The sequence below is a fragment of the Prionailurus viverrinus genome, chromosome A1 (assembly GCF_022837055.1).
Source record: "Prionailurus viverrinus isolate Anna chromosome A1, UM_Priviv_1.0, whole genome shotgun sequence".
Lineage (NCBI taxonomy): Eukaryota > Metazoa > Chordata > Mammalia > Carnivora > Felidae > Prionailurus > Prionailurus viverrinus.
In genome coordinates this window covers 191,138,227-191,163,858 of record NC_062561.1, presented here as the reverse complement: position 1 = coordinate 191,163,858, position 25,632 = coordinate 191,138,227, and the positions used below count along the sequence as shown (strand labels likewise).

The following is a 25,632-nucleotide window of genomic DNA, read 5'->3' as shown; positions in this document are numbered from 1 at the left end:
AAATTGAAGACCTCTAAAATCTCAGGCTCTCTTATCCATTCTTCTATAGTAACAAGACTTCAGAAGAATAACCTGGTTATTTAAAAAACATATACCCTATTTCAATCTATTTACATCATAAATATGTGGGATGCTCATGTGCATATTATTTATGACTTCACCTATTTACACAGAGGACTATGCTGGATTATGTACCTTCTGTTTTCCTCTTTACTTTTCAAGAGGGAACATTAAAATACTAAATGCTGAAACATGAGACTTTCTGCTTTTTAAAATAACCATCAAGACTTTGCACTGAAATAGTATACTTTATGCTTTAGCTATCACAGTAAAAAAAAATTAACACCAAATAAATATTAAAGAACAGTTTACTTCCAGGTTTTACTGAGGGAGGAGGGGACTCCCATAGTTCTTTTTAAAGCTTCTACCTTTAGAATATTCTGGATACTCAAAGATCAAGTTAGATACTATAACCGGATACCTAAAACATTTTAAAAACAGTACAGACAGAAAAACTGCTGAAGTCCAAACACAAGCTGCCTGCTTACGACATGAAAACCGCAGAAAATGTATTAACGTTCAAAAACACCACTTGAGTTGTTCATTCCCCACATATGACAAGAGAAAAGCACCTCTAGCTGATGTAACTCTTAACTGAAATTCTAATTGTTTTAAGATGTAAGAAAATTAAGGTGTATCTACTCTTTTCTAAGGCAAAAGCTATTCTTCCACCATACTACTAACAAATTCTTTGATCCATTCTGATTGATGTTGGCCTTCAATTCCAGTAATAGTTTAGTCCATGGGGATGGAGAATTGGGAGTTCAAAATTTAACCACCCCTGATGTTTTCCTATTACTGAACACTGTTGATTAATATGGCTCGATATTCTTGTAATCTTAACTCAAAACTTTAGGCTGTGTTTGTACTATTTACAGATATAGTAGAAAGATAAAAAATATAAAAAGTATATTTTCAGTTTTTTTGCAGAGGACAATGGGGAACAAATTAAACACTGAACATATTCTGCACGTAGAAATGACTAAGAATAAACCTCTAACATTCATGAACGATTAACAGAAAACCTTTATCTTAAAAATTACGAAGACAAAAATGGTTGTACAGACTCCTGACAATCTCCCAGATTCGATCAAGACTTTAAAGTATCCTGTACTTATTATACTTCCCCAACACATGGTAAAAATAGTTAGAGTCATCAAGTTTTCTTTCTTAGGTAGGAAACTTATGCATGGCAGAACATTTTTCATAATTTTTTTTTTTTTTTTAGTGATTCTGTATGATGTGATTGTGTCATTAATCCAAGGTACTACCAAACCCAATGTGTTCTTCTCTAAATACCCTTTGTAAAGCTACTATTTTCTGTTAATAATATTTTTCTCAGGCTCTGCCACATTCACTACCAGCACTGGAGGTTGGCTTTCTTGATTTGTTCACAAAGAAATTAAGTTACAACAGCCCCAGAGCTGTAACATAACAAAGCTGAGCTGCCCAAGCCAATGAAAGGCTTGGCTAAGTGACTTGTCCCCACAGCTGCAAATCAGATTTGGATCATAATAAAATTGTACATTATTTCCTGTTAACAAATCTAGATCTGTTTTACAAAGTCAAAACTGAACAAAAATCTACTACATTTTATTTATTTATTTAATTTTTTTTTTTTTAACGTTTATTTATTTTTGAGACAGAGAGAGACAGAGCATGAACGGGGGGAGGGTCAGAGAGAGGGAGACACAGAATCTGAAACAGGCTCCAGGCTCTGAGCTGTCAGCACAGAGCCCGACACGGGGCTCGAACTCACGAACTGTGAGATCGTGACCTGAGCCGAAGTCGGACGCTTAACCGAGTGAGCCACCCAGGCGCCCCAAAAATCTACTACATTTTAGAAAGGAGGATGGTTACACAGTAGGAAATGTAATACAAAAAAATATTTAAGAACTTTTATCAGTAACTGACATTAACCGATTTATCACATATTTTCTAATCTCTAAATATACCCATTACAGATGATTAGTACTGTCCAAATGATATCATTATCTAAAGATTTCAAGCTTAAAACCTAGCATTCCAAACCCATATAATTTCAAATTGTGTGTTAAATAAATAGTTGGTCCCTTGCTTAAGGAAGAGTTTACCTAACATTCCAGGAAAATTTCCAGTACTGACTCAATATCAGTTTACATGAGCCCAAACTAACAACTTACATCTAAAATATCTGAGATTTCTAACAACTGATATGTTTATCACTTAAGTATAATAAAGCTGTTCTAAAATGCAACTAGCAGAAGTAATGTCTTATGAACTTTTTTCCAAAAAACAAAAAAAAAACCCACAGAAAATCATTATTTTGCGGTTTATGTAGAATTCAGGGTTAGGAAAGGTTACATAAAATCGGTAAGCCTTAAAGAAGTCAATACTCCAAGTTTAGTTTCTCATGCCAAACTATGTGCCAGATTAGAATGTATACATAAATTGATCACTAAAAGATACAAACTTATGGAAGCAATGACTAAAATACTTTTCTATATAAAAGTTTATATGTTAAATGTTTATAGTCCAACATAAAGTCTTCAGGGAAAGATTAGAAGCCACACATAATTATTCCAACGACTCAAAAAATTAAGGAATTGATCCAAAACAAAAAATACTTAAACCAGGATGGTAGTTGGATTTCTGCCCCTCGAAGTCTGTCATTGAATTCTTGTTTCCAAAAGTTACCGACCTCTTGATCACTATTAAGTGTGACTTAAACTGGCAATTTTTCAAGGAAAGAGTTTTAGTAATTTATGTAACAGATGTGCAAAAAAAATTACATGAATGAGATAAGCCAAGAAAAACATCCTGATGTCCACAACTAAATTATGACCTGTGGGAGGAAGAAACTATAAAATTATTTCCCCTTCCTTACAACTTCAGTGGTTAGCAATACGAAATAAAATAACCTGTTTGATAGCAACCCATTTCCAAACATTTAAAATGGGCCTGGGCTCTAGGAACTGTTCCAAACACAAGCCCACCCTAAAGGAAAATACTGCAAATTTATGTATTTTCATAATCTGCTTCATCTTTTATGGCTATTTTGTAGGAAAGCAAAGTAATATGTACATTAATTGACCAATAATTAGAGATTAATATGGCCTGAATTTTGTCGCGGACTCCTGGACAAATCAACCACTCTGTGTCTCAAGTTTCCTCATCTGAAAGATAGTTCCTATGTATAACAGAGATTAAATGAAATGGTTAAGGGTACCATTTAGCACACATGGTCATTTTTCTGCCAATATTTATTTTTAGTTTGAAGATATTCTTTATATGGTCCCTTAGAGTAAACTAATTCTTATTACTTACATCTCATTCATTGTTGCAGAACTTTACAGTCATGGTAACTAGCAGCCTATCTGACCCAAAGCATAGATACTGAAATGAAGATCTTGAAAATGTTAAGTATATAGGCAAGGTAAAAACAATTATTATTAAGAAGTGGCCAAAGACCTGGAAATGAGTATTACTAAGAAATTAGTAACACTAATAATACTAATAATATAATATTACAGTAGTAATACTATTAATGCAAGCCCTGGCAGAGAACAACTATTTCATGCTTAACAGAGTTTTTATTTTGAAGTTTATTCTTACTAATCTTGAGCTACAGTTTTATTTTACATAAAGTAGCAATTTCTTTTTTAGTGGTAACCTGACATCATCTGATCAAATAAATAAAAAGTCCCTTTTTTTTGGATTCACTAAACTCATTCACATCTACTGATGGAGTTGCACATCCCAAAGCAAAATTAAAGCAAAAACAAAGACTTTTAAGCTATTATAAGAAGGGAAATTATCTAGCATTATCAGAAACTGCAGAATTCTGAGCTTTCAAAATGCCCAAAATAAGGTCATATAATTCATTCCATGAGGTGGCTGTCTGAAGAAAGCATTTTAGAAGGGCCACAATACCTGGTTTCTATATCCTGCTTCCTTTGCAAGAGCACAAATCATTAAACGAAGAAATGTCTGGATGTTCATGGATCTTGATGGTTTATGTAGAAACCCTTCTACTCTCCCTCTAGCATAGGTGCTGCTGCTACCATGAGCTGGGTAGCAGATGACAAACTTAAAAAAAGCTGTCCCAACCACTGGCTAGTCCCATGATGCTAAAGAGTTATTTTTTTTCCAGAGAAATTTTCTGGTGCCAATTAAGATTTGGGGAAGGGATGTTCTATGGCTGGCAAAAGAAGGTATTTGTTATGTGGTTCAGGAAAGTAAGATAAGTTGTTTCTAAAACGTGGCAGCAATGGTACATGGGACAATATAACAATCAAACAGGCAGAGGCTACACACTAGAAAATTCTTTTCCTTTCACTGCCATAGAAAAACAGCTCCCACAACACAAATCTGATGAACAGTAACTACTATCAACTATATAAAAACACATGTACATGTGGACAAAATCTAGAAGGAAAAAAAAACGTGAAAAACTGTATGTGGACGGGGACACATTAGTTTACAATTTTATTTATACGATGAAAAAAAATCGATCACTTTTAAAGAAAAGAAAAACAGCACTTGTGTATAAAACTTCTCTTCACTTGTTAGGGCAGTGTCCCATGGCTGAGCTGATTTAATTCTGCTGAGGATCAGTTTCCACTCTCTTGGCTCAGCAGCCTCTTTATGTTATATCAGTGCCCTATCCGCACAGATAAAAGCTTTCTGAAGACCCGCTTTGGATAAAGGACCAGAGGTAAGGGTGTCAAGTTGCCTTCTTCTCTTGGCTAGCTGCAAAACAGTGTTGGAGACTATTCCGTAGGAATGCTAGCCCCAACCCAATTCTATTTTCTACTTCCAGCTGATTTTTTCTTTATCCTCTATCTCTGTAATTTTTTTTTTTAATTTTTTTTTTCAACGTTTATTTATTTTTGGGACAGAGAGAGACAGAGCATGAACGGGGGAGGGGCAGAGAGAGAGGGAGACACAGAATCGGAAACAGGCTCCAGGCTCTGAGCCATCAGCCCAGAGCCCGACGCGGGGCTCGAACTCACGGACCGCGAGATCGTGACCTGGCTGAAGTCGGACGCTTAACCGACTGCGCCACCCAGGCGCCCCTATCTCTGTAATTTTTAAGATTTCCATTTTTACTTTCCTCTAAAACAGTACTCTAGTATTTTGTGAAACATGGTAAAATTTTGGAGATGTTATGTAAAACTAAGGCAATTTTATTACTACAGCACTTCTCAGAGACTATATTCTAACATGCTTTGAGAATCTCAAAGAGGGGATCATATTAAACATGGCTAAAATTTTGGTGATAACATTCCTTCTCCCTGGAGCATTTTCTAAGTGTTCCAAAAAACCCACTTTGGGGTTTTTACACTATTTTTTAAAACTTCCCTTAATATTAGACTCACAAAAATGTCTATACCTTTCATCTTACCACTCTTGTTTTTAGTATCTGTTATTTCTTATTCTTTTTTAATGGATAGCTTTTCCTTTTAACCTTTTATGTTTTTAAATTCTTATCTGATGGCTGGTTTTAGGCCTTTTATCTTGCTTTACATCTCACTTATTTTTAACCTATTAAAAAAAAAACTTGATTGATCTTTACTGTTGATTTCAGTTTCCTATCTTGTTTATTTTAAGTCTCATCAGTATTACTTTTGGGCCCTTTTTTTCCACTGAGTTTTTAAAAACTTTTAAACTTTATTCCAACCTCTTCAAAGTTCTCTATTTTTAGCTTTAAGTTCTCAATCCTCATTTAATAACGTCTTTCCTTTTTTCTTGCATGTTTTACTTATTTTACATTTTATAACACATCACGGAATGAACAGAAACAGCACAAAGAGCTCAAGAAAGGAGAGGAATTGGCTCTTCTCACAGTCCCTAACTCTCACACTTACTGCTGTTTTTCTGGCCCTCCCGATGCAGGGGTAACATTTTTCACAAGGATCAATGAAACACGTATATGAGATACTCAAAATGAGATTAGCTTTATTAAGTCCCAAGGGGTGATAAAATTCTTCTTCTTCCAGATTAAAGATGCTTTTTAACAATAAAATTATTAGTTTTCATGTATTTGAGAAGGAGCAACATTCAGGCGGCTTCACGATTTCTCAGGGTGAAACATGATCTGCAGGGTACATGGTAAGGCCAGGCAGGCTGCATGCAGGTGCTGGGTGTTTGGAGTCATCTTTGGGAGCCTTTTCCCTCAGAGACTACATCTCTAGTCTAGGCTCCAACATTTAACAATGTCTCCATTTGCGGTGTGTTCTCCACTTATCCTTCAAACCGTGACTAGATTCAGCTTCCTAATATATTTACCATTGGCCATGTGGTCCACCACAAATTCATCACCACCTTCCCCAAGTATTTTCCTCTTTGTGTTATCAGTGGACAGTACCATCCAGAGTTACGGCTTCAACATCATAATTCATTACTTCCCTCCCCTCCTATTCAGCATTAAAAGTCCATTTTCCTGGACTTTTCTACCTACAGTGGTTCCTAAGTGTCTCTAATATGTCCATCTACTTCTCCCTACCCACGTTGCCACTACCTCAGCGCAGGGTCACGACCATTTCCCACCCAGATTATTGCCAACAATCTTATAACTAGTGTCTCTGTTTTTCCTCTATCTCCCACCAGACCAGAGCCAAAGTGAACTCTTGCTGAAATACAAATCCTATGTAACTGAGCCCCCATTTTTTAAATCCAACAAAGGCTTACGTTGGAAGCCTTCAAGATGAAGTCCAAATTCCTTAACATGACAAAAAGTCTTTCATGTGGGATATCAATTTATTCTTTCAGTCCCATCACCATCATTCTCACCTCAAGGCCTTTGCATGAATTGTTTCCTGTCTGTAAGTCCTCTACTCACCCAGCCCTGTCACCAGCCTCACTTCACCTTATCATCAGGGTTTAGTTTAAATGCCACTTCCTCCAAGAAACCTTCCTTTAACTCTGGGGATCTGCCTATATGCTCTTCATAGCACCCTGCTCTTTATCTTGAACTAAAACTAAAACTAGTGTACTATAACAGGCACATTTGTTTTCTTGTCTCCCCCTCTGGACTGAAAACATCCAGAGGACACAAGTTGTCTCTATCTTTATTTTTAATTTTTGTTTATTTATTTTGAGAGAGAGACAGCATGAGCAGCAGAGGGGCAGAGAGAGAGAGAGAGGGAGAGAGAGAAGGGGAGAGAGAGAGAGGGAGGGAGGGAGGGAGGGAGGGAGGGAGGGAGGGAAAGAAAGAAAGAAAGAAAGAAAGAAAGAAAGAAGAAAGAAAGAAAGAAAGAAAGAAAGAAAGAAAGGAAGGAAGGAACAGACAGTATCCCAAGCAGTCTTGTGTTGTCAACACAGAGCCTGACGTGGAGCTCCATCTCACAAACTGTGAGATCATAATCTGAGCCGAAATCAAGAGTCAGACACTTAACTGACTGAGCCAGCCAGGCACCCCTGTCTCTCACTTTAAAGATCCCCAGTGTCTCGTGGCTCAGTCGGTTGAGCGTCCGACTTCAGCTCAGGTCATGATCTCGCGGTCCGTGAGTTCTAGCCCCGCGTCGGGGGCTCTGTGCTGACAGCTCAGAGCCTGGAGCCTGTTTCAGATTCTGTGTCTCCCTCTCTCTCTGCCCCTCCCCTGCTCATGCTGTCTCTCTCTGTCTCAAAAATAAATAAAAAATAAATAAAGATCCCCAGTGTCTGTAACAGACTTGGTGATAGCAGATGTTCCATAATATTTATTAAGTAATTGAGCAAATAGGTTAAATAGCTTCTTCCCTTTGACTCAAAAAGTTCTGGTGTTCAGGACCTACCTGATCTGGCTTCAATCTACCTGCCTAGCCTTTCTTCCCACTGTTTCTGTTTTATTTCCTTTACGGGATAACAACTGAAATTTAAACATGCCCTTTCTTACCTCAGTAACTGTTCACTCCCAGAATTATCTCCTTTCAGTAACACTCAAACCTAGTTTTTAACAAAGATGCAAAAGTAAAGTCCTCCTGATTCCTGCCAACCCATAACCTCCCCTTCCTATGGTAAAATAAACATTACATTTATAACTTTTATGAATTATATTGTACCCTATGTAATAGCTATGTATGAACATATCTTAATTCCCCCTTAAAACACTGTAAGTTTTTAAAAAAACAAGTATAGTTGATCTTCCTTATTTGAGGATTCTGTATTTGTGAATGTGCTCACTAAAATGAGCACTACTAAAATTTTAGCATTACTAAAATTTTTTAAGACTAAAATCAATATTCACAGCACTTTCATGGTCATTTGTGAATATGTGCAGAGGAGTGAAAGATTTGACTCATCTGTTGGGCACATTCTCAGGTGAGGCCAAAAGGCGATGTTCTGCCTTTAGTTCTCATGCCATAAACAAGTGTCTGTTCCCTGGTTTATGCAATGCCATTATTTTTCACATCTTTGTGCTTTTTGTTGGTGACTTCACTGTTTAATGATCTCTAAGCCTGGTGCTGAAGTGCTGTCTAGAGTTTCTATGTGTAAGTATGCTGTAATGTGCCTTACAGAAAAAATACCTGTCAGATAAGCTTTGTAATGTGTTGTTGGGCCCTGAGCTCAGTGTCACTGAAAACAGTATGTATATTGAGACATCTTCATACAGAAACAGACACAGAACATGGTTATGCACTGACTGGATGATGAAATGTGACTAGAGGCCCAGAGGAATCTAACCTGGGAACAATGGTTCGGCATTTGCTAATTCAGTTTTTGTGGTGACTCTGGTAGAACCTATGCACCTCAAATAACAAGAACTGACTATAGCATATACTATGCATTTTTATTCCCCTCTTAGTACCTAACCATGAATGTCTCATATAAAATGGGTATTTAATAACTGACCAGTGAATACACAAATGAAAGCTATAATCTCTTGGTAAGAGAGAGGGTGATGGAAGACAAAGACAAAAACAAACAAAGAAACAAACAAACGGAGATTAAGATATGAATAGAGGGGGCTAAAATAAACAATCTCTGACCAACAAACATACAAGAGAATGACGTGAGAAATATCACTTTCTCAAAAAATTTTTAAAAAGGCCATCATGGTGGGGCACCTGGCTGTCTCAGTCAGTAGAGCTTGCGACTGGATCTCAAGAGTCGTGAGTTCAAGCCACATGTTGGGTGTGGAGCCTACTTAAAAAAAAAAAAAGAAAAGAAAAGAAATGAGACTATCCTGGAATAAAGTTTCAATCTCAGGTCTTCTGAAGGCATGGCCATAAAGACTTGTTAATTTGCTATATCCCCTAAAGTTAACTTAGTAACCCCTAGCAAAGACTTAAAATGTTAAGACATGTTGGCAGAATTCTATGTCCACAGAAACATGTGTAGAGCTAAAACATTGAAATCAAAGGCTAAAAAAATACTTCAAAAACTTTAAATCTCTTACTTATGCTCAGTGTCAACTATTGATTTAGGAGTCATCAAGGGTGACTACAGCTGCTGTACTTCTCATATAAACAGCCCTCATTTTGCATGGCGCCCTGTTAACTGAAACTGGTACATACTGGAACCATGTCTTTGCTTTGCACGATCTGTTACTAAAGAAGAGCTGTGCAAAAGAGTTAGGCCTTACCTAACTCTATGGCCCAGGCAAGGTCCTAAGCCCTTTACAAACAATTCATCTGATCTATCAACTTTATGAGGCAGTTAACATCACCATTCCCATTCACAGATAAGGAAACGAGGCACAAAGAGGTTAAGTATCTTGCTTAATACAACTATTAAGTGGTATGCTTAGGATTTCAACACAGGTAGTATGAATCCAGAGATAAATGTGGTATGCTTAGGATTTCAACCTAGGTAGTCTGAATCCACAAATGAAGTTCAGAGATTTTGATCCTAACCTCTTATGATAAAATCACAATTTTAACCACTGCCTCTTTCTACTTGTCCCCCTCTGATTCATTATCCAACTCGGCACCAAGAGTAGCTACATAAGTGGAATCATTTCACGTTCTTGCTTATCAAAATTCCTCACCAGCTTTTTATTATACTTAAAATAAATCCAAATTCCATGCAATGGCCAAACATTCCCTGAGACTACCTTCTTCCATGTTCTTGCCACACTGTTCTCTTTCTCACCAGCTCTTTCTCCACTTTGCTTGCTACACAGCATCTTCTCTCTGGGATACTTTCCTTTACTCTCTGTGCTATACTTTAAAATCTTTTAAGTCTTAACATAAATGCCATGTCCTCAGAAAGGTCTCCTTCTCCAATCCTACTTAAAACAGTCCCTCCCATTCATCATTCTACTTCAGTCCCTTTCCTTCATAACACTTAAAAAATGTGATTATTTTATTTATTTGTTTTTATTTGTCTCTCCCCACCAAAACTTATTTATACAACTACACTTCGAGTATCTTAAAGAGTTCCAAATAATCAATAAATATTCGTGAAAAAAATAAACTAGGTCATCCTGTGGCTTCCTGCAATCCTTAGTACAACACCTCATCCTGTCATTTGGCCATCTCACATGAGAAGCATGCCTGTAATTTCAGTCTTTTTATCAGAGATTATATAAACATTAAGAATACATTTTAATTCATTCACTAAAAGAGGATTACCATCATATATTATAAAAACAAAAAACAAAAAACACCTCTATCTGAAAAAATGTTATCAGTCTAAAAGGAGTGTGGGTATGTTATTTTCAAATTACTCCTCATAAATTCCAACATGGCCAAAGGGATACTACCTATGTTGAAATCAAACACCAATGTTGCATCTCCATTAATTTTCTCAAACTCTTCTACTCTCAATGTGCCAATTACTTGTATTTGTTTTAAATATTTAAACTTGTGTAATTTTGCTGCTTCTTCACACACACAATGTTTTTTGTAATTGTTGGAAAAATGCCACTCTCAACTATAGCCATTTTTTTCCAAGTTAAGTCAAAAGGATTTCATATTCCAAATGAGTTATGTATTTGATTTGCAGATAAAGCATAAGTCTATACTTAAGATATACATCCTAAGATTATCTACAGAAAATTAATCCTCAATACTTATTTCTACAAATGTCACACATTTTACACTTGTTTGCTAAATTAAGTGCCAACATCCAGCATTCTAATTAGAACAGTGCTGCCATAATTGAGACTTAAATTACTCAGTAATCAGCATCTAGCATAAACAATTCAAAATCCAAACAAGTTATCACAGGAGAGAAGTATATGAATTACAGGTAGATGGCTGTAACAGGGAATACCACTGGAAGAATACATTCTACGGGAGCATTTTATTGACATAATCAGATTATCTACAATATATACACTTGTAAAGCACATGCTGCGATTTTTGTCTTTTCATACTTCACTGATTTATGGAAAGCAAATTACATTGCTATAAGTGGGAAAAGCATGGAGAGAACAGCAATTCCGTTAAAGTTTCAATTTGAAAATAAAACCTTAATTATCCAAAAGAAAATCACACCACACTTCAAAAAACCTCTTTGTCCCATGTGCCAACTCTTTGTACTATAGGTGTTTCTACATACTAAGAAATTCTAGCAACATCTTAATTACAACAAAAATCTCTACATATAATCTACGATATAATCTTCATTCTAAAAATCTGCCTCACCACTAAAAGTAATCAAAACCAAGGGTCCTTGGAGAAATGGCTCATTCCATAGATAAGGGAGTAAAAGTACAGAAAAAGGTTCACACATCTTGTGCCAGAAAGTGAGAAAATGCTTAAAAAAAGAAAAGTGCCAAAAGGACATAAGCCAACTTTACAAAGCTCCTGTTGACCAAATCTGTGACAATTTGAGTACTGAAATAAATAAGGACAGTAGGGATTACAAGGCACTGAATAAAATGAAAATCCACAAAGGAGGGATATACAGAGGGGGGGAAATGAGAGCTCTTCCTTACAGTAAACTGGTAATTATATATTGAAGGATGGATTGTGGGGGAAGGTGGTTGAAGAGGGAGGAGTCATCATTTTTAACTATCACATCAAGGAAGAAGCATCAGTAGATGCTAAATTGGGGGGGGGGAGGGGGGACGGAGTTTGATGAGGAGAGATATTAAAGTATCTCCCCACAGACTATTTATTAGTTGCAACGAGAAAAACAACTACATAATGGAGAAACCAGACAACGCCTTTAACTGAGTGCTCAAAATTAAAAGAGCATACACATCTTGTTTTCCTCCTGAAAAGGACATGTTATTACTTAATGTAATATCCCAGCTCAGAATACATACCTGAGGAAACACCAGCTAACCTTAAATTGAGGAATATTCTATAAAATAACTGGCCTATTATGTTCAAAAATACCAACATCATGAAAGGCAAAGAAAGATTAAAGAACTCTTCATTAAAGGAGACTTAAAGAGTCATGACAATTAAATACATGATTCTAGACAGAATTGTGCACTGGAATGAGACAACTGACACAATTAGAATATGGACTACAAAGAGATAAAATTACTGTTTCAATGTTAAGTTTTCTGAATCTAATATCCATACTATGGCCATGTGAGAGAATCATCTTTGTTCTTAGGAAATGCACACTGAACTCTGGAGGCAAAGGGGGCATGTAACCTACTTTTAAAGGAATCAGGAAAGTGTGTGTGTGAGTGTGTGTGCATGCGCATGCAGAGTGGAAGAGGAAGAGCGAATGTCGAGCAAATATGGCAAAATCTTAAAAATTGGTGAATGTGGGTAAAGGATATACAGGTGTTTTCCTTACTATTGTTAAAATTTAAATTTCAGAATAAAAGTTTATTTAAAAATCTGCCTAATTGCACAATATTGTGAATATACTAAATGTCACTGAATTCAGCATTTTAAAATGGTTAAGGTTGTGTGACTCTTACCTCAATCATTTTTTTTTTTTTAATTTATCTCTCTAGGTAACATACATAACTTGGAACGAAGTCAAACTTCATGAAAATCATTGGTTGGGCTTATTTCCTTTTCATTTTGAGCTATCATTTTCTTGATTCTACAATTTGGAGATCATACATTTCAGTCTTGAACTAGGCAAGAACTAGCTTTCTCAAGCCCAATCACTCTTCCATTAAAGCATCAAAGAGTTTAGATACAGAGTGTCCATTACGCTTTTAGATACAAAATGCATTAAGTTTAATTGTTAAAGTTTATCAGAGTTAAAACACATAATGAAATTGAGGCTTACCAGATCTTTATAATTAATGTCATTTTATATTTAAGTTATAGTGAAGGAACAATTAGTAATGTAACTTACACAAATTTGATCCTTTAGGTAAACCAAACACCACATCTCCTGTGTCAAACCATGTTAGCATGTCAAGCAGTCTTAAGTATTGATATGAGTAACAAATCCTCGGGGTGCCTGGGTGGCGCAGTCGGTTAAGCATCCGACTTCAGCCAGGTCACGATCTCGCGGTCCGTGAGTTCGAGCCCCGCGTCGGGCTCTGGGCTGATGGCTCAGAGCCTGGAGCTTGTTTCCGATTCTGTGTCTCCCTCTCTCTCTGCCCCTCCCCCGTTCATGCTCTGTCTCTCTCTGTCCCAAAAATAAATAAATGTTGAAAAAAAAAATTAAAAAAAAAAAAATCCTCACAGTTAAACATTTTACTCAACTAATAAATAGGACAAAAACACCCTCAATGAAACTCTCAGGACTGTTCTAATTCCAAAGTTTCCACGTATCACAGTAACCTATTACCATATTTAATGGCAAGTTAATAAAAGCTAGCAAAATGTTATATTTAGATACAATAGTGATAGAATATTCATGACTCTAAATAACTAGGACGCCCATTCCCACTTGCTAGAAAAACTTTTAGTCAAATATTTAGCATAAAATGTTTATTGGGAAGTTGTGGAAATACCAGTGATTACAAATTCAATTGTATATCCTGTGGTACACATTATCAATTCAGGTACAAGTTCCTCAAGTGCAATTTCTAATGAATTTTAAAAATCTAAGCTTCCAAGGTAATAAAATTTAAAAGCCTAATCTCTCAAGGTCCTTTTTTTTTTTTTTTAAGTATGGAATATTATTCCTATTCAACAACCAAAACCACTCTTACTCTATTTAAAGAAGCTTTAGACTTGCATTGTTTTGTGTGTTAATGGTGAAACAAATCTTTCCCTATTGATGACAGTTGTTTAAGGCCTCTTACACTAGTTAGTTAGAAAATCAAAAATTTTTTTTATAAAGGACAATGTGATCTTTTTCTTGTCAGGAGCTATCATATGGTTTCACAAACAGATCAAATATCTAAGGTATTTAAAAATAAGTATAGTGTTAAGAATTTTATTTGTGTTCTAGCTTTTTACAGGTATGGATAGAATAGCCACTAAAATACTTTTAATAGTAAAATTTTACTGTTAAAGGGGTTTAAAAGTTTATTAAAAAATTTCTGCCAACTTCTAAATTTCTATTAACTGGAACTAATCTAAGGAATTGTTACTCTACTTAATTCTAATAGAACAGTCTTTGTTCATCTCTATCTTTTAATTTTGGGTTATCACTTTTTAAAGCTGTCTCACAATGACAAAACTAAATAAACAAAATGAAAGCAATAAACAAGAATGTATTGACAACTCACTGGTAACATTTCCACAATACAGTAACTCATTTAATTCTCTTAACAGTCCTGGAAAGTTGACCTTATCCTGTTTTATACAGTAGAAGTGGACAAAATCTCTTAATTTATCAGGTCTCCCCTTCAATACCCCTTCCACCACTCATTTAAAAATAAAATTGAGGGGCACCTGCGTGACTCAGTCGGTTAAGTGTCCACCTTCACTTCGTATCATGATCTCATGGTTCGTGGGTTTGGGCTCTGAGTCGGGCTCTGTGCTGACAACTCGGAGCCTGGAGCCTGCTTTGGATTCTAGGTCTCCCTCTCTCTCTCTGCTCCTCCCCTGCTCATTCTCTCTCAAAAATAAATAAACATTAAAAGAATTTTTTAAATAAATAAATAAAGTTGAAATCCAAAGCAATCTGCTCAACTTGGACACACTCAAGACCATTTATTTTTTCAAATATGTGGCACCCTACTTCTGCTTAAAATAACCCTATTAAGATAATTTTATTAAACATATTGCCTAACTCCTTCAGGAAAAAAATCTAAAAGGAAGTACTGAAATTAGTTAACCTTAAAAAAAGAAAAAGCATAAAACTCTTCTGAGAGAATGATAAATTGATGAGATATTCTGCACTGGGACAACATATGAAAATTATATCTTTGTAGACACAAATGCCTGATATTTACAGTGTGATTACATGACTAACAGATTTTTTTTTCTATCTGATTAAGTTCAGAAACACTGCCAAATATCAAACACTAACCAAAAGTATGTAACTAAAAAATCCTATCAACAATGCTAAAACGAGAAATCCTGCACCTACCTCAACAATAAGTTTATAAAACTACCTCCATATGATGTCAAATACTTTGATATTTCATTTAAATTAATAGTTTTTCATTTTCATCTTTGATTGATTAAACATGGATTTATCCAAATGTACTTCCAAATCCTGAAAACTAGATTCAACTTTTCTGATATAAAGGAAATTACTTCTAGAACCTATCAAAATTTTGAGACCTTTATAATTTATTCCCCCTCAAGCTCTAAAAAAACCCAAGTAACTATACTTCAAATTATTTAATTTGGACTATTTGATTGGAATAGAAAGGGGACTTCCTTTTGCAATGGGACATCTTCTCAGAGTATTCACTGATGTCACCCTATGTTCACAACCATCTGGGTGCAGGTTCTTATCAGTGAATCTACATCATTATTTCACTTGTTTCAGATTTTGCACTTCATGTTTGATACCTTATTCAGCCTCATCTTCCTTTCAAGTAAATATGCTTTAAAAAAAAAAAAAAAAACGGGGCAGGGGGCGCCTGGGTGGCTCAGTTGGTTAAGCGTCTGACTTCGGCTCAGGTCATGATCTTCCTAGTAGGTTGGAGCCCTGCCTTGGGTTCTGTGCCGACAACTCAGAGCCTGGAGCCTGCTTCAGATTCTGTGTCTCCCTCTCTCTGCTCCTCCCCTGCTCACACACTCTCTCTCTCTCTCTCTCTCTCTCAAAAATAAACACTTAAAAAAAAGTGTCTCAGGATGTATCTCTTTCATGAATTTTTGCTCAGTCCTGTTCTTTTTATTCTCTGAATTTCAAAAATATTTACATCCTGTACCCTAAATTCACATATCACACCATCTTGTATTACTCTCTATTTCTTGTTCATGTGTTTTTCAAGTGCATCTGCTTGACAGAATCATAAATGCCACTGGAACCATAAGGTCTGTCTCTCATAGTACCCTACAGGGCTCATGGTAGATGTTAAATGAGCACTCATTGAAGGACCTTTATGAGGTATGGCCAAGATTAGTAAGGATATCAGTAATATATTTTCAGTTACTGCATAACATTTTAATACTTAACAATCTATGCCAAAAATACAGTACTTGGATAAGTACATAATGGACTAAGAAAAATTATTTCTAAATGCTCAGTCTGAAGAAAAACTGAGAAAAGTTGGGCATAAATTACAGATTAATATGACACAGCACTAAGGGCACAGCAAAGACCACAATCAAAAACTATCTGAAACTTTAATAAGTTGTGGAAGCTGGTTACAGAGGACTACTAATTCTGAAGCACATAATGTTTATAAATGTCACATTTTTAAAAAATTATATATATATAATATAATATATATATAATATAATATATATAACATAATATATATAATATATATATATATATATTTTTTTTTTGAGACAGAGAAAGTACAAGCAGGGGAGGAGCAGAGAGAGTGGGGGAAAGAGGATCCAAAGCAGGCTCAGTCAGTGAGCCCGATGCAGGGATGAAACTCACGAACTGCGAGGTCACAACCTATGTCAAAGTTGGATGTTCAACCAACTGAGCCACCCAGGCGCCTCATAAATGTCACAAATTTTAGGATTAAGTAGTGAATACCTTCATTACAATAGCTAAAGATTTTCTTTTGTACCTACATAAACATCTGTTTGCTTTCCTTCTGTTGAGGGGCATCTAACATATAGACATTATTCAAAGTACATCAGGGGTCCAGAAAATTTTTCTTTTATGACAGGTACATATGGGGGGAAAAAAAGAATAAACACTCAATGAATTTGGTGCAGAAATTTTAAATATTATGAACATTTCTCCAAGTAATTTTTAATTAGTATAAAGTATACACTGGCAACTCACCTTTATTATAGTAAAATATTTTTTTGATAATTATGTCTTGTAAAAGTTAGCAAAAACTGTTAAATATATGTTCTGAAAGTAAACATCTATATTTAAATCTAGACCCTATTTTCTAGATGTGTTACTTTCAGCAAGTTCCTGGACTTCTCTGTGGCCTATTTGCTCATCAATAAATTGAAGATGATAACAATGTTGTCATAATTCTTATTGGCACATGGGAGATACTAAATAACTATTAGCTTTTATTAGAAATACATGGACTTAGAAGATTTCTTCAGTAATATAAATCAGCTTATCAAACATAACATAGTCAAAGATATTTATTGAGCACCTACTATATAACATACACTGTTCTAAGAGTTAGTAATACGGGGCGCCTGGGTGGCACAGTCGGTTAAGCGTCCGACTTCAGCCAGGTCACGATCTCGCGGTCTGTGAGTTCAAGCCCCGCGTCAGGCTCTGGGCTGATGGCTCAGAGCCTGGAGCCTGTTTCCAATTCTGTGTCTCCCTCTCTCTCTGCCCCTCCCCCGTTCATGCTCTGTCTCTCTCTGTCCCAAAAATAAATAAAAAAAAAAAAAAAAAAAAAAAAAAGTTAGTAATACAGCAGTAAACAAGACGAAGTCCCTGCCTTCAAGGAGTTCACATCCTAGAGGCAGCAGCAGAATACATGTAAATAAAAGAAGCAGAGGTGGAAATGAGTGACTTAGGTGGATGCATGCTATTTTAAACAGAAAGTGAACAGAGAATCAGAGAGTAATGGAAGATGGGGTCAGAGGGGGCAGCAGAGAGCCAGATCGAGTACAGGCTGAGAGGCAGGGAGATGAGAAGTGACTTGAAAAGCTGAGACAGATCTGATTTAGTATTTTTCAAGAATCAATCATTGCTGTGTGGAGAGCAGACTGCAGGGTTAAAATTTTTATTTGGCTTCATGAGAAATGAGCCACACTTCAAAAGCCCATTTAGTACCAAACTTCTAAATATAAGGCAAACACATCAAACTAAGGATGTTACTTAACCATTGTGGTTTAGCTGCAAATAAAAACAGTTTTAATCAACAACCCTAAGCTGAAGAACAAATATGAGAAAAATCAATAGAAAAAAATCCTCAGTATATTTATTTGCATTGTTCTTTAACGATCTTCTAAAAATACATGAAAACAAAAGTAAAAAAAACCCAGGAAACTGAATTTTCAATGCATATATTTTTGCTATTTTAAAAATTTAAGGCTATCTGAATGAGAATTTTTGAGTGAAACATTTCAGAAGCATGCATACACATTTACCACATAATGGTGAGTGGTGAATTTATGTGGAAATTGAAAAAAATTATTGATGTTTGAATTATGTAGAACTTAAATACTTTCCTAAGAATTTTGAAACTAAACAAATTTGCATGTCAAAAGACATTCTAAAACAATTGGCAAACTCACTTAAATACAAAACATACCTATTGTTACGCATTAACAAAATTACTCCAACTAATAATTCATTAGCTAAATTTATCCACAAATCATAATTAGCTATAAATTAGTTCCAACACGGGAATACATTATGTTCTTTTACCTGTGTTTAATTTTCAGGCTAAAGAACTCTGGTAAGCCAAAAGAATTTCTTGCCAACTTGGGAGAATGGGCTGAATAATCGGAAAGCTCTTTCTGCAATGTGCGTTCCCTGTATATATTGCTCATCTATTGTCAGAGATAGCAAATTTGATTACTTAGAGGGTTCTTTTTCTTGATACTGTTCAGTTTCTTTAAGAATTAGGGGATGTCTGGGTGGTTCAGTCAGTTAAGTGTCCAACTCTTGGTCTCGGCTCAGGTTATGATCCCGTGGTTCAGGAGATCAAGCCCCACATCGGGCTCCATGCTAACAGCACGAAGCCTCCTTGGGATTCTCTCCCTCTCTCTCTGTCTCTTCCCCCTCAATCCCTACCCCTGACCCCTGCATTCATGCTCTCTCTCAAAAAAATAAACTTAAAAAAAGAATTAATTGTCAAGTTCAAAAAATAAATCTTTTTACATTTTAGGAAAATGTTTTACATTAGTACTATCTTTAATATCTTTAGAAACTACAAAACAAACTGAACAAAGATTAGCAGATAGAAATTGCAATATGTCTCCCCAAAGACTTTATTCCTCAACATATCTTCTTAAAGAATTACTTCTACTTCTGTAACATGTTTTCAATATTAAAGTAAAAGCATTTATGACTTGGTGAAAACAACACATGGCATACACATCAGAGATATTTATGTGAGTTTTCCTATATGTAGGTTAAGATGTCCATTCAGGTGAAGAGTTTTATGAAAGAGTGCTCACTGAAAATAATGATGCATGGATTAAGACACAGTCCTTACATACTTGTAAATAATCTAATCTAACAACAATATTTTCTTTATTCTTTTAAACACTATATTCCTTTATTTTTATCTATGTTATAAATGATTTTCTGCATTACATAATAACAATAGGTATTTCAAGAGTTTATGTCAGGTAATATGCTAAGTGTTTCACATGAACCTAATCCTCACAAGAACCCTGTAAAATAAGTATCATCTCCATTTTCCAGACAGAAAAATTTAAGAGATGTTGTTCCAACGCCCAAGACCACTGTTTCTTCATAGTAGACCTCAGATTTCGATTCAGTTCTGATCTCTGAACCAAACTGCTTCCTAGATCCATTAAATATCACCTGGAGGTATAGTAGAAGAATGTGTTTTGCTAGCAAATTACTATAAAAACATATAGATAAACATATGTAATTAGACCAAACAAGGAAAGCTCATGAAGTGACACCTTAAAAAGCATAAAAGAGGGGCACCTGGGTGGCTCAGTCAGTTAAGCATCCAACTTCGGTTCAGGTCATGATCTCACAACTCGAGGGTTTGAGTCCCACATCAGGCTCTGTGCTGACAGCTCAGAGCCCGGAGTTTACTTTGGATTCTGTGTCTCCCCCTCTCTCTGCCCCTCCCCTGCTTGCACACACTCTCTCTCTCTCTCAAAAAACAAACAATAAAAAAAGGCATAAAAGAATAAACAGTTTAAATACATTGTCCAAGAATGTTAAGTAATGTCAGTTGAGGTTAAAAGGAGTTAGCTTTTTGTACATAAAAGCTATTACAAATACTAAAAAAGTACTTTTTCACAGCTAGATATATCTTAATATGAAAGATAAAACAATAAAATTTCTTCAAGATTAAAATGTTATTTAAACTGCCTATACTCTTGGGTCACTTGGGTAGCTTAGTCGGTTAAACATCTGACTTCAGCTCAGGTCACGATCTCACAGTCTGTGGGTTCGAGCCCCGCATCAGGCTCTGTGCTGACAGCTTAGAGCCTGGAGCCTGCTTCAGATTCTATGTCTTTGTCTCTCTCTGACCCTCCCCTGTTTGCGCACGCTCTTTCTCTCTCTCTCAAAAATAAATAAATGTTAAAAAAAAATTAAGAAAAAAAAAGCTGCCTTTACTCTTTATTTTTTCTTAAAAGAATTATTAAGTAAACACTAGAAATAAGTAAGAGGGGCACCTGGGTGGCTCGGCTGAGCATCTAACTCTTGATTTCAGCTCAGGTCATGATGTCATGGCTCCTGGGATCAAGCCCCATGTCGGGGTCTGTGTTGACAGCACGGAGCCTCCTTGGGATTCTCTCTCTCCCTCTCTCTCGGCCCCTCCCCTCATGGCACTTTCTCTCTCTCTAAATAAATAAACATTAAAAACTAATTTGTTTAAAAAAAAATGAAATAAGAAATAATTTAAGAGCACACAAAAAGGTTCAACTGTGGAGCCATACTGTAAAAACCAGAAGTATTAACTAAATAAGTGGTACTTAAAATTAAATAAAAAAAAAAAGACACACACACACACAAGTACTTTCAGTGGATATATCAGTAAACAAACGAAAAACTACTTGTAAACTAACACTACAGGGCACAGAAAAACATAAGAGACAACTAAGTGATTCTTAAAAGCATTTTGACAGTAGTACTAAATTGGCTAATTTAAACTACAGAAATATTGGCAGAAGATAAATTAAACTCTTCTGTCTTTGGAATTAAATTCTTAATATCTTCTTATATCCACTTACCATAAGAGAGGGCGGATAATTAATTATTTCACTAATAACAATGATCTATTATTGGTTCCCAAAAAAGTTGATAGGGGAAGACTAAAAAGCTGACAATCATGTCTGCTTTCAAATTCTAAGAAGCAAACGGAACAGAGATTTACTGGGAAGACAGGGAAAATAAGGGGAAAACCATCTGGTGACTAAAAAGCAAAACTGACAGTAAGTTCAAAATATAGTGTAATTGTAATGGCAAGTTTCTTGAAGGCAGGGTACCTGTATTGTACTTTTCAAGTTCAGAAAATACAGTACTACTCAAAAAAAAAAAAAATGTATTATCTGTTGAAATAACTGAATGAAATATTTTCTTAAAAAGTAAAAGGTTCTCCTTCTGGAGTCTAGACTAGGCAACAGTAGTTTCTATAGCTCTACAAACATTTAGGGGATAAAACCGCATGTTAACACCAACAAAAATCAACTTACAAGGGAAAACGCAAGCTATGCTTAAGAAAATAAGAAACGACTACCAATAGCAGTTGCCCACCAATAGTAGCTGGCCAGCACTATTTGAATCACTATCATAAAAAGAGTAAGGGCCACCGATGAAATAGATTTACCACTAGTACTACTCTGTGCAATGGAAGAGAAGGATTAACTGGGCTTGAATAATAAGTAGCCATTTTGATCTACCACTATCTGTCACGTTGACTACATTCCCAAAGTTTGGAGAAAAAACAGAACAGAACTGTAGCAACTTTTAATTTATACCATGTGTGGGATAACAAAATATCAAAGAATCCAACTTTATTACAAGAAGGCAGGTCACACGATGATAATGGTCAAGCTAGTCCTAGTTGGTGGGAGTGGTGCCACTTATCCCTTCCTGCCACAGCTGCCTTTCATGCAACTTGAGTACAAGTGGGAGGAAACCGGTACTCTAAGCTCTGGCTGGCCTATGACTTTATCTGCTTTTCCTCAGTTCCACAGTATTCTGCACACCAAGCCATTTAATACTACCAGGAGGTCAACAATTGTGGAAGGTATCTCCTCACCCTCCATGTCTTCAAGCTCTCAAAAGCCAATATATGAAATACATCGTTATACTTCAGAACTGCCACCATACTTGATCTAACTGCAGCTCTAGGGAACACATTTTGAAAGAAAACATTTTTCTTTCTCAGGTAAACCTCGCTGGGTAGGGATATATGCTAAATAAAAGTCCTAGTTTTCCTGAGTCATTGGTTGCATTTATTTACTGCATAAAGCATTTAAATATAACAATTATTGATTACCACTTAAAAAAAAAATCCTTTTTCAGCCAAAACTGTCGCTGGAGAATGACTTTCCAAAATCTATGTGCCATTATGAAATACCAGTTCCATATCTTCCCCCTGCCCACGCAATGGAAATTCATGTCTCCAAATAGCCAGTAAAGTTGAAAACAGACTTTGTCTACCCTCATCCTCTCATTTTACTGATAAGGAATCTATCATTTGGATATTTATGTGATTCTCTGCAAAATTATACATATGGCTAGCTTAAAAGGAAGTATCAGAATCTGAACCCAGCTCTCTAAAACCCCTAACTTGTGCCCTTCCTAATACATAAGACCTCATTCTATTAATCCAAACTCTCCGAGCAGTCCTTAATCACTTCGTTTCTTCATTTCCAAGTTCCCTCAATACCTTATTCCTCTAATAATCAAAGCAGCCATTCTACAGATTGGTTTCTCCTCCATTATGGCATTTTAAGGTGAAGAATCTAACTGGACACTGTACCACAGGTACTGGTTCTGTAAGATGCTTACATTTTGAGGGAAGAATTTTTTTCTCTCCTGCCAATGAAAGATGAAAATTAAATTCTAAGTATTCAGTAAAATAACCTCACATTCTAATCTTAATATCATGTGTCAGACACCCAAAAAAACTTTAAAAAGTCCTTGGTGGCAGAATTCTTACACGTTCCTGAACTTGGTTCAAGTCTCCATTTTAAAATGGGTAGTAAAAAGGAAGACAGAAGTTCTTTTTCAACAACAGTTCTTCCATTAGATGACTTGATAACTACTTATGTGCCAAATTTCACCTGAACACTTGAAGATTGGTAACATGAGTGATAAAGACAAACAATAGCAAACGTACAACATCAGCAGGAACGTTGCCTTGATTTCTGTCTCCTGAAAAACGTATATAGCTTCTGCAAATTTGTGAGTACCACAAACTTAGTTCTCTAAGATAACAAGGTTTCTCTTAGATCCCTTTTGCTGCTCTCTGGCTTAGAAATAAAGAGTTTTGTAGAGACTTTTGGACTTCCAAAACTATTTAAGCTAGTATCCAAGTCTTTACACTTGGATAAACAACCAGTGATCCAATAAGGTATGCACGGTGTCCACTGGAAAAAAATTAAAAATATAAAAAACTAATGAACCTGTATCTGGAAAAGAACCATGATTTTATCTTTAGGAAGCAAAGGGCATATAAATAGCAAAACAAACCCAAAATAAATGTCTGAGGACTTAATGATCAAATGAACAGCTGATAAAGGAAAATTATTAAAGCAAACCATTTCTCAAACGTGGAGTTTCTCTTTTAATGTTTATCTCCCTCTCAATGCAGAACATCTGCTACAGTCATCCAAAGTATACTGATCTAAATATACTGTGGCAAGAGCTTTATATGTAAAGTCCTTAGTCCTTAAGCTTTACAACGTTGTAAGGTAGGTATCTATCATTATTTTCATACTGCACCTAAGAAAGCTGGGGCACCTAAAGTTACTTAACTTGCCAAGGTTACAGAGCTTGAACCCAGCTCTGAAGGCTCTAAAACCCATGTCCCTTTGGTGCTCTACTGCCTTCTTGGTAGCACAGCAAATTGGAAATATGGTCAAATTCTAAGTTCCATCTGATGATTATCCAAGCCACTATAAATTGTGTTTTTTGGTTTTTGGTGTGGGTTTTTTTTTTTTTTTGGTGTCAAGAAAAACTCAAAAGTTTGCCATCAACACTTCCTGATTTTAGGTTGGGTCGGTATCACCAATGTTTCTGTCACCACACGTATTGCACAATCACTAGAAGCCAAAGGAAGAGGACTGGTTAAATTCTTAAACTTTATTTCCTGCTGGCCTAGAAGTCCTTAATGTTACGTCTGTTAAGTGTGAAGGTTTTTCTGGTGTAGTGAGACACTAAAGTTATAACCTAACTCTTATAGGAAATCATCTATGCATTAGTCATTTTACCTGTCAGGGAAGCTAAAAGCAGATCAAGGGGATATAAACCCGGGTTGTTTCCTTCTTCAGGGTAAATTTCTTAATGACTTGTTAACTAAGCCCAATGGAACAAGTGACCCTCCAAAAATGAAATGTGGTGGAAAAGGAAACAGAGGAAAAGAAGAATCACAGTAAGTAATGTGGTGATCTACTTTCACTAGTGTTAGAAAAGCAAAGGATGAATCTCCTCTTGAGTAACTTCAGCCTGACCACAATGGCCACTTGTTACACCTACCACCCACTCCAACACTTCAGGTTCATTAGGAATTAAAAGAAACCCAGTAAGCAACCCGACCAGGCCTAAGTCTCCGCACCACACCCTGAGAACACAGAGGGTCGGTGCAGTGCGTCCCCCACCTCCAAGCCTTCCCCGCTGCTCCGGAGGCAAAACCCACAGCCTGGGACCAAGACAGTCCTCCAACCAGGGCAGTGACCCAGCTCTGGACAACCCCGCCCCCTCCCCTGACCAAAGGGTCTGTGCCTAGAGGGATGGGGGTGGGGGCAAGGTGAGGAAGGCCTGCACAGGAGAGGAGGGGGCTAACAGGATGTTTCGAAACGAGGAAGGGTCCCTTCTCACCCTCGCGGGTCGGGACCTGCTCCGGGTCGGAGAGAGAGCCGGTCGCCGCCATGATGGGACTGGCCAAGCCGGGGGGCGTGACGCGGGCAGCCCCGGGCGCAGGGCCAGCTCCCCTTCCCCCTTCCTCCCCTCCTCTGCGTGGGCCTTGGCCACAACTGACCCCCGATACTCACGCTTTGTCCACCAGCTCCCGCACCTTCCACATGTTCAACATCGTGCCCCGCGCGGGCCGAGCCGCCGGCTCCCTCCCCTGCTCCCCACAGACCCCGGAACACTTCTGCGCCGGGGCAGATCCTGGCCGGGGTCACCGCCGCCGCCCGCCGCCTCGAACTCCCCCAGTTAGGTCCTTCTCTAGCCACAGCCGCGGCGCCGCCGGTGACACGTCGAGACGCGGGGGCAGAGGCGCTGCGTGGAGCGGAAGTGCCCGACTTTCCGCCCTCTGCGCGCGGGGCACGCCGGGACTTGTAGTTCTCCCCCGGCCTAGCGGACAGGTTAAGCTGAGAGAGTTAGTGTGGTAAG

At 36.9% G+C, this 25,632-nt stretch overlaps 1 protein-coding gene across 3 annotated transcripts in view; it reads right to left on the bottom strand.

Annotated features, from left to right (window-relative positions):
* The window catches only part of CLINT1 (clathrin interactor 1), a 58,484-nt gene extending 32,986 nt beyond the window's left edge, over positions 1–25,498 (bottom strand). The window contains exon 1 of one of the 3 annotated variants that reach the window (XM_047864773.1): positions 25,287–25,498. In XM_047864773.1, the coding sequence (XP_047720729.1) occupies positions 25,287–25,327 (41 nt within the window). In that variant the 5' untranslated portion in view covers positions 25,328–25,498. The remainder of the gene's footprint in view (positions 1–25,286) is intronic. The other 2 variants (XM_047864772.1, XM_047864774.1) reach the window with 2 other exon arrangements.
* Positions 25,499–25,632: the final 134 nt, after the last annotated feature.